This window comes from Corvus hawaiiensis, chromosome 1 (assembly GCF_020740725.1).
Source record: "Corvus hawaiiensis isolate bCorHaw1 chromosome 1, bCorHaw1.pri.cur, whole genome shotgun sequence".
Classification (NCBI taxonomy): Eukaryota; Metazoa; Chordata; class Aves; order Passeriformes; family Corvidae; genus Corvus; species Corvus hawaiiensis.
Genome location: NC_063213.1, coordinates 78,365,256 through 78,384,439, shown reverse-complemented (window position 1 = coordinate 78,384,439; position 19,184 = coordinate 78,365,256). Strand labels below are relative to the sequence as shown.

Below are 19,184 nucleotides of genomic sequence, written 5' to 3'. Positions count from 1 at the left end.
AAAGGCATCATAATATATTTCTTTCTTATGCTTCCTGTTATATCTTGCTTTTCATATTTCATTAGAATAATAATCTTATTCTAAAACAGAGAACTCAAAAAATTTTCTCTGAAAATACATTTCTATCTATTCAAAGAAAAAAAAAATATCCATCAGCTTAATAAGAAAAATCCCTTAGAACAGTCCAAACTGCCAATCAGGTAAGTACTGAATAAAAAGACCCCACTGCTATTAGCTACATTAGTTATTACAGAGGTTGCTTTGCAGGGGTTTAAAGATTAAAACACTAGTACAAGCACTGGCAAAAAGTCAGTGCCCTCTGAAGACTGCTCAGCTCAGGAACAAGATGAAATCACTGTGATGAAATCGCAGTGAGGAAATAAGGACAAAACCCATTTTGTCTCCCTCTACTGAGAGCAATAGCTGTTACTATTTATTTTTGTGTTCAATTCAAGTAACTTCTGAAAAAGATTTCAGCACTGTTAATTACCTTAACTACACTTCCAACGATTATTCTGTATACAAGAATTGTTCCTGCCATCAAAATAAACTGTTACTTAATTGGACAGTGAACAAATCACAGCACTGTATCTCTTTCAGCAGCTGAACAGCAAAGTGATATGGTTTCAACTATGTGGGCCTAAATGCTTCATCAATCTCATACACATCAGCGAGTGTCCTCATAAAGTGGAAAGGATGCACAAGTGGATTAGGAAAGACTAATAAGCAAATCGCTGCTCTGTATCTTGTCCTGTAGCCTCACAGTATTTGGAGATGTATCTGAGCCATTTGGATAAGAAGTGCTATTCTGTAACTCCCCTGCAGCACAGAGATCAGCAGGGCAAGTCCTGTCTGTACCTATCTTCCCTGGAGATTGTGATCTCTGCTTTCTAAGAAAGTTACATTGAATCTTCCTGGTTACATTTTCATTTTCAATGAACTAGGAATTGTGGGGAAACAAAGAAGAGATGTGATCTCATTACCCTCAGACTATCTTTCAGACTCACCAGGATTTCAGACAAACAGTGGAGACATTTCCTGCAAAGCAGCACAGAAGGCCATAAGCGCCCTGTATGGATGCTTCTGAGAAATACAGCTGCCTCTGAGCCGCTCCTTTGCTCATTGCTGTGAGTGGAGTGTGGGGCAAGACCCTGCTTCCAAGTGGAGCAGCAGCTCAGCCCATACAGTCTGTCCTGCTTCTCAGGTCACACCTCTTCCAACCCATAGTTTCCCAAGCTGTAGACAGATCTCAAAACAATACAAAGCCCTTCTGCATCACATCAGTGTTTCTGTGTGAAGCTGGGGTAAGGGAAAGGGGATTAAAGCTGTTCATTCTCAGACCAACCTTTCTGCTCCCGCAGGAGGAAGGTCAAGGAAAACTTGAGGGCGCACCAACCCAGCCTGGTGCCTGTCTAGAGTCTCACGCAGCAATGTGTTAGCTCAGGCCAGAATCAGCATCTTGATAAAAAGCCCACACCCTCACAAATGACATTTACTGTCAGTTCCACCAAGACGGAAAAAGCCTGGCTAGAGGGTGGACCTGGGCACAATATAATGCCAAGGATATCTGAGCTGACACTGCCCTTGCCAAACCCCACCAACATGTAACTGAGAGCTGGCTCCCTTCAGATCTTCATGGTTTGGTATGTTATATTATGCTATATATTTTTCCCCATTGAGACAGAGAGATGGAAGGAACAACTCAAAAATATATGTCAATGGAGGGGAAAACAGGATAGACAAAAGTAAGGACACTTTTTTCCCTCAATCATGTGAATAATATAGATAGATAATATTCTGTCCTCAATTCAGGTTTGGAAAAGAACAGGACAAATCCAAAAAGCTTAATATCTGGAAATATTTTTTCTTCTGATCCCTCTATTTCCAAATTACTGCCTGTTTCTCCCAGAAAATCTACTTCTGGCCTTCCTAGCCTTTGTACAAAATGCTGCTGCTTCCCTTTTGCCAGAGTTATCACTTTCTAGACAAAACTGTCATGGGCAACAGACAGTTGAATTATGGACCAACTAATCAAATCTGCACTTCCCCTTCCTACTCCAAACTTCCATGATGGTAATCAGTCTGACTGTGTTAGTAGCTTCAGAATTATAGTAGTAAAGCTATCAGCATTTGGCAGTTATTTTTAGCAAAATTTTATTATTTATGTTATAATTTAGGCACAAATACCATAATGGAAACTTTTCAAAGGCAATAACTTGCACTAAGAAATTGCATATATTGATTCTCTGACACAAAACATTTTGAATCTTAGACTATTAGCACAAAAGAACCATAAAACCCTGATATTTTCATTGTTCTGAAAAAATTGTTTAATCTTACCAAGACTATTACACATACCCAGCAGATTTCAACCCAGTCAGGAGACTAAATAAGCCCAATTATCTTAAGAAAAAATTGCTTTCCAAGGATATAATAATAAAATTTCTACAAACGTTGTACCATTATGTCATAAAAAGGAATAGCATCAAAAATGTTTTCGTGTATATTTTTTTGGAAACTTTTAAAATCTACTACTACCTTTGACACATAAAGTTCATGTATTGTTCCACAAAATTCATTATTACAACTATTTGATTTTTTTGATACTCCACTAAAGCTGAAGCATGTTATGAAATATTGGGTTCATCCTGAACCAAACTTTTTCAAAAATGATCCTGCTTGTCTCAAAAAGAAAGATATATCTAAAGCTGTTGCTGTCTTGCACAAACACCTGGGACAACTACAATGCAGCAAGTGTGCAGAGGGCCAGCGCAATACTGACAGACAGGGAAAAATGGTGCTATAATCCTTAACAGATTCACAACTACTGGCAGGATACCGCTGGCAGATCAGACCTTTGCTCAGACCAGTGATGGGAATTTTACATACATAATTATAGCACAAACCAAAGAAAGACTGAAGGTTATGTCACTAAATCTAACCCATACAGACTGATCATGACACTCTTTTGACCTATGTTCCTTTTATGTAGTAAAATAAATACTCTTCATACATTCCAGATCTCATTAAACTTTAAGCTTGTGAAATCCAATCTCATGTTTGAAAAATTAATCCATATAATTTGGATTTACTATACCTCACTAAACTGTTTGCAGCATCAGGATCATGTGCTGTTACTGTGCCAACAGGCGTCCCAATCTTTGCATTTTCATAAACTTCCATGACATAGGAAGGCATAGTGAAGAGCGGAGGTTCGTCCACATCGCCAACGATGATCTTCAGCATAGTTACATCTTTGAATGGTCCCAGGTGTGAAAAGCGAAAATCAAGGTGAGTATTTGCTCCTTCTATATTAAGTGTATATGATTTCTTTTTTTCGTAGTTGAGTGGCTGTTGGCAGAAAAAAAAAATTCTCAGAGCCATTCTGTTCTCCAGTTTATCCTGGTAGCAACTTAACAGCATCTTTTCCATTTAACTTAAACATTCTTCATGTTACAGGAAAGGGATGGTATTTTTGATATTCTGGCAGTCACTGCCACACCTTGTATGTAGATGGATATACATGAAGCAGGATGGACTCAGTTTTTCTCTACAACAGAGTATTGGAAAAGGTACCAGTTTTGAAAATAACCCAAGGTTTAGAATGAGCCTCAGATTCTGCTTTCATGATAACGTAAACTGTCTGGGTTTTTTCACCTTTTGGTTTTAATCAATAAATCCTAAATCCTGAAAAAGGTAGAGACTGATATATCCTAAATTAAATTAACTTCACATTTTTAATAAAAAAGTTTTATAGACAGCAACAGGGATATTAAAATTCTTTTTGGCATCTCTTAAATCCTCAAGTGAAAAAAAACAACTTCTCATTTACTGTAAGAGACACGGACTTTTATGTCTAGTCATCCAGATCACCCTTCTAGTGAATGAGGGAAAGGCTGCAGATGTAGTCCATTTCAAACAGTCTCAAAACACAGTCATATCATTAAAAGAAGTTGCATATGCATGGATTTTTGGTTTTTAGAATCAAAATTTTTATTGACATTATGACATGGCGGAATTTCACGGATACCAGTATCATTCTGTGTTGATCTGACAGCCTGTCTAACAAAAACTCTTCATCCAAGTTTAAACTGGCATCTCCTGTCACCTCAAAGGGTGGAAAGGTAGTACGATAGGCAAGACATATGAGGAACTCAATATATGATTCATCACTGTCAGTGTGTGTTTTGAACATAAAATCTACAATAAATTAAACTGATGATATATAAGAAAAATTGGTCAGAATTTATATATGCTTTATGTATTTTTTGATTTCTCCTCTGTGTACTTAAGGACAATTAATTCATTCTCTAACAGTATAAGACTTTTGGGACCTTACATTCTCTGCTTCCCTTTCCTGAATGTAAAAATAAAACATTTTAAAGGCATGGAAATGTACCATAGCTTGGTAAATCTATTACTGTATATAAAAAGAGAGCTAAGTATGCTACTCAATTAAATTAATTCACAAAGAAATATAAATTTAATAAATTCTAACTCAGATGTTCATTGATTTATGTTTTTTTTTTAATGAGCAGTGAAATATTGAATAGTGATTTTCATTTCTCTGCAGCATGTATATTCTAAGAGTAAACAGGTTTAAAATAGGACTGCAACTTGTAACTTTGATGTCTTTTGGAAAACTGAGTTTATACTGACAATGACTGGATTAATTTCTACAGGAAAGTTAATATCACTCAGAAAACATATGTGGAATGACACAAAGTCCTGTGGTAACACAAACTCTTTCTTTTATGTAGCTATTTTATCAGACAATAAAGTATCTTTGAGACTGAAGAATGGCTCCACAGGTTTGTTAAGAGGAAAGATAATGAAAGTACTGGATATTTCGGGTCAGCCCAGAATGAGACAAGAAGAGATTCTGTCTAACACTCAGAGCCTTTGCATACCTGTTGAAAAGACTAAATTGAGGCACTGAAAAAAATTATTTTTGCATCAGAATCTCACATAAGTGAGGTTTTAATATCTTGATGAGGATTTCAGATAATTAGACAAAATAATATATTTATTTATGACTTTTTCTACTGTAAATGCTTCTAGAGAAGTATTAGAGGACAAATAATTTTATTCTACATTTATAGAAGGCACTGGCATCTGATACACAAAACTTAAGAACAATTTTGTCCTTGGTTTAGATTATCTGTTTTGAGTGGGCTATCAAAAAATTCAGCTTGAAACCCAATCTAAATTAAAAACAATCACAGTACACAGAATATAATATACTTGCTAAACTGTATACAAGATCTGAGTAAAAAAGGGAGAAAAACAAACAAAAAAAAAACCAAGAAGCCTTTTTTGTTATACTGTACAAAAGGATACATTATCTTAGGAAATAATGGAGGTATTTCACACAAACTTATGTAACTTTAAGTGCCGAATTTCTGCTCAACTGGAATATAACATTACCTAAGCAAAATGTACCTCTTCTTGTCCTGATGTAAAAATGACTTAAATCATTGTCATATTTATGTACAAGAACAGGCAACATATGCTTTTGTCATATTCTAAATCATAGTGAAAAAATTTTTAAAGCTACTTTGTCTGTCAAAACCAGTAAGAAATGTGATTTAACAGATATTGTGTATTTCATTATGTTGCAAATTCTTCCTTTCTACTTCATGTTTTGAATATGCATAAATGTTGTAGTTAATGAACAGCAGCCATGGTGAGAGTACAATGCTCATATTGAAGAAGAAATAACAGATTATGGTTTAGCTACAACAAGGCTATCAGAAAATAATTCAGCGGTACAGAAAAGACAGTTTACTTTTATCTGGTTGAAAAAGGTGGGTATTACATAACCATTACAAAAGACACTGAGTTAAAGCTTTTTAAGATATTGGAAGAGATCTTTTAAAATCCTTATGAATTATAAAAATAATATTTCATTGAGTTAGAAACTACTTTTAATATCTTAAATACATATATATCTATTCAGAAGCAAAAAAAAAAAAAAATTACATGCTCTATGATAGTTTTTATTTATTCTCCTTTTTCACATTTTCTCAGGATTTCATTCCTCTAACCATTAATCAAGACCAGAATACATATAAGCAATTTTGAATATACACTCACTTTTAATTTTTAGGGTCTATGGGTATATATAATTGATATCTACAAGATTCAATATCAACAAACCTACATGAGAACTCTCAACTGACTGGGGCAAGTATAAGTAATTCATATAAATGATAACTCTGTGATAGTTTGACCAGTAACATTTTAAGTCTTTAGCACAATACTGGATGATTTAGATACCAGCTGGAAAGTCAATCAAAGAATAACAGTCTGTGCTAACTGAATTACACATTCATTGCCAGAGATAAACTTTCTGTGTCAAGATTCAAGTAGTCTGGGAACAAAAGTAGAATTTTCACCCAAATTTTACATCTTCTATGGCTTACCTTCTTCAGCGAGAGAATTCCTTCCCTTGTTTCTTTGTCAGTAGATATGGAGAATACCCCAGAGCCATCTCCATTTATAATTGTGTACTTCATGTCTGCATTTGAACCAGTGTCTGCATCATTTGCTTTGATTTTGCCAACTGCTGATCCAACTTGAGCTGACTCAGGAACATAGAGTTGATAGTGTTCTGAGGGGGGAAAAAGCCCAACATAATAGCTTGGACATTTTCTAGTCATTTTCTAGTTATCTGCTTGATAGATGTCTGAGTAAATGGAAGAGTATTTCATATATAAAAGTGACAAATAAACCTATGAATTTATTTAGATCCCTGAAAGAATTCAAAACTGAATTGTATTTTACTTGGGATGCCTTCATTCCCTATTCAAAATCCAAATTACCTAATGTAGGATTTTAGTTTTCACAGCTATTGCTGTACATCACATAACACAGAAATTACTTCATACCAGTATTTTTACAAGTTTATATTCTCCATAACCAAAATATATATATTTTACCAACTTACAATTAATTGCATGGTCAAGTGAGTACTTTTGAATTGAAAAATCTGTTACCTTTTTTTCCAAAATCCAATCATTTTTGCAACATTGCATCAACATTTTCAACACATAATTTTTTTCTAAAGGAAAAAGTTAATAAATCTTAATATTTTACCCTTTGCAAAAAAAAAATTAACTGCCATCCACAGTAAACGGAAACTAACATAATGAGTACAATGAATTATTACACATTTGTGCCCAGAAAAATCTTCCTTTACAGCTATGACCTCCTTTCAGTGTTTTTGTAACCTGTTAGGTTAATAATTAGTAAGTGACATATTTTTGTAAAAGATAATTTTCTTAACTGTCTCTATGATTTTTTATGATAGCTCCTAAAAGCTACAAAGTTTTCTGGTGGACAAGAAGGTGCCACAAGGAAATAAAAGTGGCAAACAGACACAATTTCATTACATAAATCTCAATCTGCATATGAAACTAGGCCAAAAAACCAGAGTTTTCTCCAGTAATGCTACCATTGTAACACAGCAGGGATGCTGAAATCTACCAGAACTGAAAAGAATAATTCACATCCAATAGAGGGTGTGCACGTATCAACAACATCCCCATTTTCCACCTAAACAACCCCAATTCAAATGCCTCCCTAACAGTCTGCAGAGTTTACATCACTGTCCAACTACCAACACAGAAAAGAGAGCAAAACAACTTCTGTTATTACACATCTTCTGAAACTTTACCAAGTTTATGTTCCTTGAAGGCATTCTGTGACAGTGAGTGCAATAGTGCAAAACTGAGTGGCAGGATGGTGGATCAGCAGGTTTGAGAGTGGACATATGAAAGCTAAGATGTTGTTATGGTTTGTTGGGTTTAATCCAGGTAGCCTGACTGCAGAAGAGCCCTTGGTAAGCATGTAGCAAGAGAAAGGCAACATTTAAATTGAATCCAGAAATTGAACCTGAATTGTGGCTGAAACCGCGTACTGGTTGGATGAAGAAATTATCAACCTACAGAAGCTGCAATTGAAAAGGGAGTAGATATCATGACTAAAATATAGCTACCTTTATAGACACCTGCTAGAAAACAGAAGATTTCATTATAAATCTTTTAAATTTCTTGCATAACAGTTCCAAAACATTTTTGTAGTTTTGAATTAATTTTTTATTACTAACACATAGTACTACTAAACAACTAGTGGTGTGATAAGGATGGACAAGTGCACTTAGCTTTGTTTGTCTAGAGGGAAAGAGAGGTTTCCTATGAAAATGAAAAATAAGTTATTATTCATTTTGGAAATCTTAAGGAAAATAAGAAATTTCCAGCAGAGCAAGAGGAAAAAATTATCATGTAAAAGATAAAATACCAACACCGATGTAACAGGACAATTACTTAATTCAATTAAAATTCATAGTTAATACTTTGATGCAATCCTTTTTATGCATGTAAAAGCCACCTACACAAATTTCCAAATAAATGCCCTGCAATGTTTTTTGCTTACAGATGCTGTCAACTGACACTTAAGCAATGCTGGTTGCTTTATTTCATACATAAAATTATATTAATGGGATGAAATTAATTTTGAAATTTACTTATTGTTAAAATAAATGCAAAATATGGGGGGTTTTGACATTTTTGCTCTTCCAAAAGAGAAAAGATTAAGGCCATTAAGATCATGTTATATAATCAAGCTACTTCAGGAGCTGGATGTATATAAACTCATATGATAGGGTGAACTAATTGGAAACTTCCAAATAGTTGAGCTTGTTCAAATATATCTATCTACATGACACTACACTCTGCTTTATAATCACACCCCAAGTGTTAGCCATCTGTTTCAGAAAATTGTTTTACTGATACCAGCTTCAAAGACTCCTAAATACTAAATCTTCAAGCAAAACAAATATTTGAAATGACTCATTAATTATGTCAGTTTCTGTAGAACAGAAATGTTTAAAAAAAGCAGATAGAATGAAAAGAAAACTGTTGAAAAAATAAAAACTCTTAGATTATAAGGTCAGAAATGTCTCCCAACAAGTATTTAACCACTGCTCCATAGAGAGAGCCTGACAATATCTCATAGAGACATGAGTCAAATAGATAAATACAAAAGAACATTATCTAAAAAAATCAAACACACAAGAAAATAAAATTCAGCAACATGAAGGTTAGGTAAAATATATTATAGACATTTATTTAAGCTACTGGTGGAAACTGGAAATGTTAAATGCTAAATTGTTGGAAACTTTATTGCTAGTAAGAGGAACTGACTAAAGGCTCAATTGGGCACTGGAACAGACTCCTCAGGGAAGAGGTCACAGCACCGATCCTGTCTGAGTCCAAGATGGATTCAGACAATGCTCGCAGGTACATGCTGTGACTCCTTGGGTGTTCTCCATTGGGTCCCTTTAAACTCAGCATAATCTGTGATTTTGATTCTATGAATGTTTCCTTGGGCATTGAATAAAGAAAGTTTAATAGGACACTGTAAAATATGGAAAGTGTATACTGCAAATTTACAATGCTGTATTGCAAACTATGAGTCTGTCTCAACCCTCTAAAACAATTGACTGGGAACATAGGAGCCCTGAGGATCAGGCACCATCAGTCTATAGCAAAACTTTTCCACCAAATCTGCCCATGTTGAACAGTTTGCTCCTATGCTTCCTGCACTGCAGACTTCTGTTGTGAAGCAGAAATCTTTTGGGGATGGTCTAATTTTTTCTAGAGAAGCTGGCCTGTTTCTTACAGATCGAGAATCTTGGTTGATTCAGTTATCAACTTTTATCACATTCTCTCAGATGCATTCACTTTGCTCATGATATGAAAAAATTAATATTTTTTTACAGATAATGTACTGTATAGGATACCACCTTGCAGGACTTTAATCTGTGCTAATTGAAACATTTTCCAAATTCATGCATATGATCTTCATCTTTCAATAAACTTTATGGCTTATCTGTCATTATAGTACAGAAACAATTTATTTCTCTTTAGCGCAAAATACTTTCATTTCAATTAGCCTCCAGGCAACCTTCAGTGCTGTGTCTTACTCTCAGAAAACTAACTTCTGTCTAAACCTCTCAAAAAAGAAGTATAACTGTACTTAATGAAAATCAATAAGCATAATATTAAAAAGATTGTATTTATTAATCTATTCTATTCCGTTGATAATTTTGACTTACTTATAGGTTATGATGTCTTCTTGAACAGTAGACACTATCTTATTTAACAGTGGAAGAGAGAAGAGACAATACTGAACACCAACTTGGGGAAAAAACGTTTAGTACGCTGGAGGGCAGGGCTGCTGCTCAAAGGGACCTGGACATGCTGGAGAAATGCTCTAACACAAACCTCATGACATTCAATGATGGCACCAGGGGAGGAATAGTGCCATTCATCAGTACATGCTGGGGCCAGCCAGTTGTAAAGCAGTTTTGCAGAAAGGGACCTGAAAAGGACCTTTCAAGGCTCTGCAAGATGAGACTCTTAGCAACTTGATCTAACTGAACCTGCTTTAAGCAGGGCTTTGGGTCAGATTACTTTTTCAAGTCCCACATGAACCTATGATCCTGCCATTTATGAAGGTATGTCTCATGTTTTACTGCCTGCCATCTTTGGTAAAACAAGTGGAGCTTCCACTGTGGACTATGCTCAATCTTCTTTGGTGGTTTTCTTTGAGAAAGATATTCTTCATTCATAGAGCTGCTTATTTTCATTACATGTAATAGATAATTCTGGATTTCTCTTTTGAGACTGAAGTCTTTTTAGAAGCCTATTTGTCACAGTATGTCTTGGACATATGTCACATGTTCCTTTACTATGCTTATTTTTAATATAATCAATCCAATTTTAATCCATCATCATTAAGAATACAGCAACTTTTATGGTTGCAGGAGTTCAGTCAATTTTATAGCTACTATTTTTGATTTGAATATTCTTTTTGATGCCAACATCTCTTTCATAAAACTCAACTAAGAAATTTTTAAGAGGTATGTTTGGCTTATTCTTCTTCCCTGCCAAAAACCTCAATGCTATTGCACTTTCTAAACATATCTGAATTATAAGTGAAGTTACTTCTTATTTGCAAATATGACAATAAAAAAGCTTTCAAAACTCAAATCCTTCAAAATTTTGCTTGCCTTGAAAGTGTGAAGAACATAACAATCTTGAGTCAGTTTAGAAAAAAACCCACAAACATTCTTTTTTTGATACAATAGGCTCCTTTGGCTGAAACAAGACTTGTACATCATGTCCCTGCTTTTTACATCTCAGTGTAAAACAGGAGTTATGATTATGGTTACAATTTTAATCAGTGATGAGTTTATTTTCCATGACTCTTTGCCTTTAGAGACAGTAACTAGAAGTTCTTGAAAACTTTCTGACCCCAGAATACTGAACTTTCGACCTTGGAGAGCAAAAGTACTCTGGCTTCTTGCAAAAAGTGTGATGTTTATGCCACTCATATCTATGAATGGAAGAAACATAAAGAAAACTGGCTTTCCTGGATTTTCAGACTGAGTACTTTCCTGCAGGTATTGAAGCCCCAAACACATATTTTCTATGCAAATGGCATGGGTAAAGCAACATAAGCACTCCATAATAATCACTAATGAGGAATTTAATTGTTGGGCATGATCTGTAGCAGTCTCTAGAGTCTGTGCTGTGTTCCCCATATTTTACGCCATTTAAAGGGGGACCATGGCTACCTCAGGCAGCTTGGGTAAAGCAGAGAGCAATAGCAACACCTGTAAAAGGGTTAAACTCCATTTGCACTGTGTTTGTTTTGTTGTTTGTTTGTTCATTTGCTTTTCCCTGGCACTAGCACAGCTAGGATTGTGATCACATTGGGGTTTAGCTTCATAAAGGACATGAAGATTAAGGCTTTCCAAAGAACACGCCTCAAAATGGAGTGGTCCTGCTCCCAATTCTCCACTCAGACAAAAAAAACCAAACAACATTGCCTAATTCCCAAAACCATTATGGTCTCATTCAAAAACCCATCGAAAAACAAACAAACAAACCAAAAAACCTGCATGTTTTTTTCTGTCTAGAGTGTTTCAAAGTTATTTTGATATACATAATTAATAATGGATCTGGTACACAAAAATCCTTATGGACAATACTCAAGAAAGTGAAATAAGACTCCATGTTATGAGTAAATTTGATGCACATAGCTGGAGCTAAAACTCAGTTTGTAGACCACATATTTATTACAAATATTTAATCAGACTTTGACATAAATATATTTTTACCCCATTAAACTTCGCTGTAAGATTTGAATTCCATAAACAATTCTATCACCAAATTTCATTGTCATGAATTCTCATTGAAGGAGAATTTTAAGAAAAGATATCTAATACTCTTGAAAAGTACTATATTTAGTTAATTAAGTTTTACAGTAAAAACTGATTACGGAAATCACGCTTATTCTACTTAGGAAACAGAACATCACGAGATTTCCTATGTAATCAAATGCCATTAAATAACTCATGTCATATTTCAGTGAAACAATTTGGTAGCTTTAACTTCAAATATTGTGCAAATATTAGAACATACCATCCTTCTCAAAAAAAAAAAAAAAAAAGGAAAAAGGCAAACAAATCACTTTAGATAACATTTTCCAGACTATGGAAGCATACACCCAAAGGTACATACACTTTTATTTCATGTTTTAACTCTTTTTTTAATCTAATGAACATAAATCTCTCAAGTAATGTGTTTCTCATATGTCCAAGGCATCCCATAGATGAATGATTGATTCTAGCACATTACGAAGATACAGTACAAAAGAAATTTTAGAAAATCACTCAGATCAGGAAGGTTTGTCTCTTTTACCACTCTCTAAAACAGCTTGTTGTCCATGTGCAGTAGCCTTGCTAAGCAGGTAATTCTAAATACTTCTAGAGAATCAAGCTCCAACATACTTCTCTAACATTTAAAACTAACATCTTCACCAGGTAATACAAACATGCAATAGCAGCTTTTCCCCCTTACCTTTGCTTCTGGCTGCATAGTTTCTGTTGAACTTCCTCCTGCACAGGAGGAAGTTTCTGAAAACTCACAGAAAGAGAAGCTTTATACCTGCCCCTCATTCAGTTTCTGATGTGACACTTTAGCCACTTTCAAAGAAAAAAAAAGGTCAGGGGCCTTGTGATAATTCTCTGTAAAGGCAGAAAATCAGTATACTGAACACCAACTGTACTCACAAAGGAAGTGTCACTCACTGGTCATCCACTTCAAAACCTGATCACTGACTTTGAAACCTGAGCACACACTTTAAAATCTCAGTTAATTCAACATATATCAACCTTTAAGAATATGTGAGAAGCAAAATACTTTTTAGCACTAGAATTACATTGTGCGACTCTTACGTGAAAATGTAATAGTCACACAGATAGGAAGTGACAAGTGAGAAATCTGAAAAAGATGTTAGTCTAATTATAATGAAAAAAATCTTAAAAAATAAGCAACCTTTAAATGTGGAATAATTTCTGGAATGAAATGCTTCCTAATACTCCCTGGATACTGGATCATTGCTAGACTCATCAACATGTAGAATCATAGACTCATAGAATGCCTTGGGTTGGAAGGCACCTTAAAGACAATCCTGGTTTTAGCTTCCCTAGCATGGGCAGGGATACCTTTCACTACACTAGGGTGCCCAGACCCCCATCCAACCTGGCCTTGAACACTTCCAGGGATAGGACATCTAAAGCTTCTCTGGGCAACCTGTGCCAGTGCCTCACCAGCCTTACCAGTAAAGAATTTCCTCCTGATATCTAGTCTAAACCTACTCTCTTTCAGTTTAAAATGTTCCCCCTTCTGATATCATTACCTGCCCATGTAAAAAGTTGTTATCAGTCTTTTCTGTAAGTCCTTTTTAAGTACTGAAACACTGCAATGAGGTCTCTCTTGAGCGTTCTCTGTCTGTATTCATGCCTGGGATTGCCCTGCCCTCGGTGCAGAGCTTGCACTTGGGTTTCTTGAACTACATTAGGTTCATCTGATCCCACTTCTCAAGCCCATAAGTGGCACAATGAACAGGATCTAGATTATACTAGATATGCAAAAAATCTAATTTAAAAAGGTACAGTTGATCAGATGTCAGCAATCTTAAGAGAAACCAGTTATCATGTCCTGATCTTGTTTTATTTAAAATCTGAGTTTCCTGAGGACACAAAACTTCTGTAATCCTTTTAACTTAACAGTCTCCAGTAACTTTTAATCCTTGTCCAATGTCAGGCAAGTCTAACACAAGGACAGAGACGTAAAACACGTGATTCTACAAGCCTCTTCGCAATTACTGGATGAAAAAAGGACAAAGGCCTGCTAAAAAAAAATCAGAGAAAATTTTGCTTTTCTCATCACATTTGGGAGGAGCCAAGTGGTAAAAGAGAAGGCAGATAGCTCTGGACTAGTCACCAGGTAGGACAGGACAGTCTGCAGCACACGGCCGTGGGGAGTGATAGGGTGCAGACAGTTATGTATGGAAATCATGACAACTGGATGTACTACATGGAACTGGGGATTCAGAAAGGACCACATGAATGAGTATGAATTTCAAAAGAAAATGGGTAGCAGATACTTTTGCACTTAATTAGCTAATGAGTTATATTAACAAGGCCAGACAGTGGACACCTTACTAGCACTGAACAGAGTCAATGTCTGCTTCTGGGATGTGAGTTTACTTTTTCAGAACTAAGAGGAGAATCTTCATGCAACATTCCTATTTAAACGTGGCTGTGTACTTTTCATATAAGGATATTGTAAAAAGAGAGGCCAAACTAATTATGCATATAAATAATTTCACATTGCATTTTCTTACTGCCACAAAATTACTAAGCCTCAACAACCAAGCTTTATAAAAATTGTTTTAAGCCATGACTTGTATTTAAGTTCTGCTTTATCCTGAAGAACTAGGTGAGTAGATCAGCTAGATGTATCAAACAAATATTACAAATTAGAGTCTAGACACAGCAACTACATATATTCTACACACTAGCCAGAATGTAATCATTAGAACTTGGTGTTCTAATGATGTAGTCATTAGAACTGATGCATGCCAGTGGAAACCTCTGCCTAGTGTGATGATCTTGATGCTACCAGAATTTCTTCACACTAAACAAAGCAAAACACAGAGAATTCATCTTAAGCAACACCAGAGAGAATTAATGAAATAAAAGTATACAGCACATTCTGAGGTAACTCAAGGCTGATAACAGTGTCATCAGAAGATGGAATATCTTCTATCAAATTATGAAATAAATTTATGACTATGAAATTAGGGTCCTCAGCCATCAAGAACATGGGTCCATCAGTGGTAAAACTAACAAGAACTGAGGGATGCAAAATTCTTCCCATGCAGAGCACTGTCAGCTTACATTAGTTCATTTATTACTTGTCTCTTAAAAGAAAGGAAATTTATGATGATGAAGAAAAAGAAATCAGTATTATACAAGATGCACTGAAGTAATTGAAAAGCAAAAAGTATTTGAGGTTTCAGGCTATTCTCCTGCTGAATTCACAACCCCTTTCCTACTTCTGAGACATACTACTGTTTTGCAATCAGAATTTTTCAACTGTGTTTCCTATACCAGAAATCAGACTGATAAAATTAGGCAGTCCTATTTCATATTATTTCTCCTAGGTTTTTTTATATCTTGGAAAACTGTAGCTCTTTTAGGAATTTCTTTGAAAGAAAGTCAGCTCTATTTATAATGAGTAAAGAATAAAACACAATAAACCCTTTTTAGCAGATATATTTACAACCATTATGTTTGTTTTAAATAGGGGTTTAAAGTGTTTCTTTAAGGGGAAAAAGCCTGCACATCTTACTGCATTTTGCATGTCTAATGAACACTGATCTACTAAAGCCAGAAAGGTACCATCTTTTAAATATATACAACAAAGTATATTTATAAGTAAAACAAATAAAACAGCATCAATAAGATGTACTTCCCAGCATGTTCTCAAGTAAGGTACTCATACATTTAGAATCAGATTCAAAACTCACAAGTATGGTAACGGAGAAAAGGAAACTAACCAAAAGAAAGTCTGTGGTTTAGCTGAGGCTCAGCCTGTCCCAAGGGTTATACACTCGATATAGGCAGTTTTGGTTAGCACTTCCCTTCAATTCAATTCTGAATGTGACAAGCCCCAGTAAGTCTCATTTAGCATTCCGTCTAATAAGGAAATTGAAGAGAAATTTAACGGAAAATCATGGCACACAAAGGAAACAGAAGTAAAATAAACAAAGAAGTTATTTCTTTTAGTGCAAGACTCATGTATATAGCTCATGATGGTAAAACGGCCTTTTTTAAATCAACTGTATTTTCATTCTCTATTAACATGTAGCTACTGCTCTTTTGCAAGGGGTTTAAAATATAGTTCTTGAGAAGGAGTAAAGAAACAATGTCAGTGATAGCTGTGGTATAGGAATCTTCTGTAAGCAAAGAAAGCAAATGTTTGCATTCTACAAGACCTGTTTTAGAAATAATATCTTTATATAAAGAATAAATATTAAAATACAATTTTGTTTTGCCCTAAATAATAAGCTTTCATTAAATGTGAAATGTTTTGTCATTTTCAATGTTATTATAATCCCTTAAAATGTTTAAATTACAACATGAATATTTTATATTTCTTTGATTTCCAAAAAAATATTAACACAGATGAAGAAATACATATGCCAATGTACATTTCTTCCTGCTTGTCAGTTTTATATCTAAACCTGTCCATTCAAAATAAAAGAAGCCAATTTTTGAAACCTGATAGGTAGGGATCCATTCCTGCATCCATTGAGTTTGCAGGAAACTTAAGACATACTTTCTTTCTAATTTAGCTCTAATTTAAAGATAAGCCTTACCTTTTGCCTTTCCAATAGTTAAAAAGTATTATAAATAGAATGATGAATGCAATGAAAATTTTGTGAAACATAAAACCGAATATATTTTATTTAAGGATGTGTTTCAAAAGCTTTATGTTTTCATGTCTTTTTGAGGCACAGAACAAATACTCATTTCTACAACACTCTTAATAAGCCTACTCACTGTTTGGCCAGATTTTATATAACGTGTATTGCCAGGAAGCTTTGTTTGTCCCTGGAGCCTTGTGATCTCTACTATTGTTTATAAATCTTCTCATTCAAACAGCTTAATGCATTTCCTGGTGGATGTTCCTATAGCTACCAGTCCATTATGTTCTACAACAACTCACGCAATGTCTGAGACCAGATTACAACACTCTTGCTGGCCTTGAGCCAATATGCAGAGAAAATACATTTACGTGCCATAAGGTTTTTAAATAAATTGTTGACTGAATTCAGAATTCCTACAAGATCCCAGCTGCTGTGTCAGATCAATGGACACCCAATGAGCTGGATAGAAATTAACCTCCTATTAGCGGTCACATTAAGATATTCTATTCTGGTATTTATTCTTCATATAAGCATGTGATGATATTGTTTGAAATCAACACCAACAATTCATTTATCTGTGATAAATTCAGATTCCACCATTGCTCAACATTAGTGAGAAACATCTTAGATTTTGACCATCTGAGTATAATAATCGATCTTAAAAGTTTAGTTGGGTGTAGAAGAAGAAAAAATTTGATAGATACGTATGGAAGCAGCCAAAGGCATGTTGGATTAAATATTTTAATGCATTGTCTTTTGCTTTTATCTACCATAAGAACATCATCATTCCCTCATGGGATCAAAATCACACAGTTATTGAAATATGCATTTAACAAATACTGGAGAATAACCCACATATGAGAACAGTATACCTTTGTAATCCACCTCGACATTATTCAGCGGTTAACTGAAAGAAATCTTTACTGGTTTCAGTATTTTAACTATGCCATCTCTGTGCTTTATCTGCAAATACTGGAAAATTAAAAAATATTGGTGAATCCAAATGCTTTCAAGCTCCCTATTCCCCGTGAATTTGACTGCCAACTGGATTTCACTGATCGCTTCTTACTTCACTGAAAATCAACGTGATTTTCAAATCAGTTATATGTTGAAATTGTACATACTCTGAGGAAACCTGGGTGGATTGTCGTTGACATCTGTGAGTGTGATATTTACAGTTGTTGACCCTGACAGCCCTCCGACCTGCCCAGCCATATCTTTGGCTTGAATGACAACGGAATAATGCTCTCTGGCTTCCCTGTCCATGTTGTGCAAGGCAGTCCTGATGACTCCTGTGAAGGAAAGAAAACAAACAAACAAACAGAAGATCAGGATTAACCTGTTCAAGCAAGAGCAAAGGCTGGGCATAACCTTTCTTCTAAGGGAAGGTGGAGCTAAGTCGTTTTCAGTTGTTTGTGTCATAGATATATATATATAAAATACAACTCCAGATGCTGCTAGACAATCAACCTGCTTGATAATATGAAGAAATTAAAACAATATTTATTAAATCAATTATTATATTATTAAATAAATAATCTACCTTATATAACATTCCTGACCCAAAGGTACATTGCCAAAATAACAGTGTTTTCTCATACAGCTCTTTAAATCGCTACTTAACAGAAAAACTAATGGATTGGAACTCTTATCCCACTGAATAAACAAAAATTGTTTATTAACAAAAGGTAATTTCTTAATTAGTATATCAAATATCTCTTAAAACTAACCCAAAAGCTAGATTTTCCAATTTGACAAATTTAAAAAAAAAAAGATATTTTTGTGTTTGGTACATGTCAATCATATCGATTTATGAGTTTGACTAAATTAATAATTGTCTTTAAAGTAAAAGATAAACCTTTTATTGTTATTACTATACTAGAGAGAGAAAACCAAAATTGAATGATCCTAAAATTCTATTAATTTTTATCCATCATCATCAAGTTTTTTCACATTATTTACCTATACATGTAGAAGCAAAGATTAAAATAAAAATAGAGGCAGACAACTCTGTGGGCACAGTTTCAGTTAGGGGACATTTTTCACCTATGATGATACCTGTAAAATTCAGCCCTGCTAATTTCTTTGATCACAGACTGACAGAAAAATCATGGAATTCAGTAAAGAGAGATGTCAAGTGCAGTGCCAGGAAACCAGTACATGTTGTGGACAGACTATCTGGGAAAGAGCTGTAAAGAAAAGAATCTGGTGTGGTCCTCAAGTTGTACATGAGCCAACGATGCAGCAAACAAGGCCAGCATCTTCCCCGGTTGCATTAAGAAATTCATTGCCAGCAGGTCGAGGGTGGGGATCCTTCCCCTCTGCTCACC

General features: G+C 34.9%; 1 protein-coding gene across 12 annotated transcripts in view; it reads right to left on the bottom strand.

Annotated features, from left to right (window-relative positions):
• Window positions 1-19,184, bottom strand: part of CDH18 (cadherin 18) — a 522,886-nt gene that overhangs the window by 48,196 nt on the left and 455,506 nt on the right. For all 12 annotated transcript variants that reach the window (XM_048311338.1, XM_048311426.1, XM_048311373.1 and 9 more), the window contains 3 exons: window positions 17,979-18,146; window positions 6,426-6,613; window positions 3,098-3,351 (listed from right to left, as the gene is read on the bottom strand). In XM_048311338.1, the coding sequence (XP_048167295.1) occupies window positions 3,098-3,351; window positions 6,426-6,613; window positions 17,979-18,146 (610 nt within the window). The remainder of the gene's footprint in view (window positions 1-3,097; window positions 3,352-6,425; window positions 6,614-17,978; window positions 18,147-19,184) is intronic.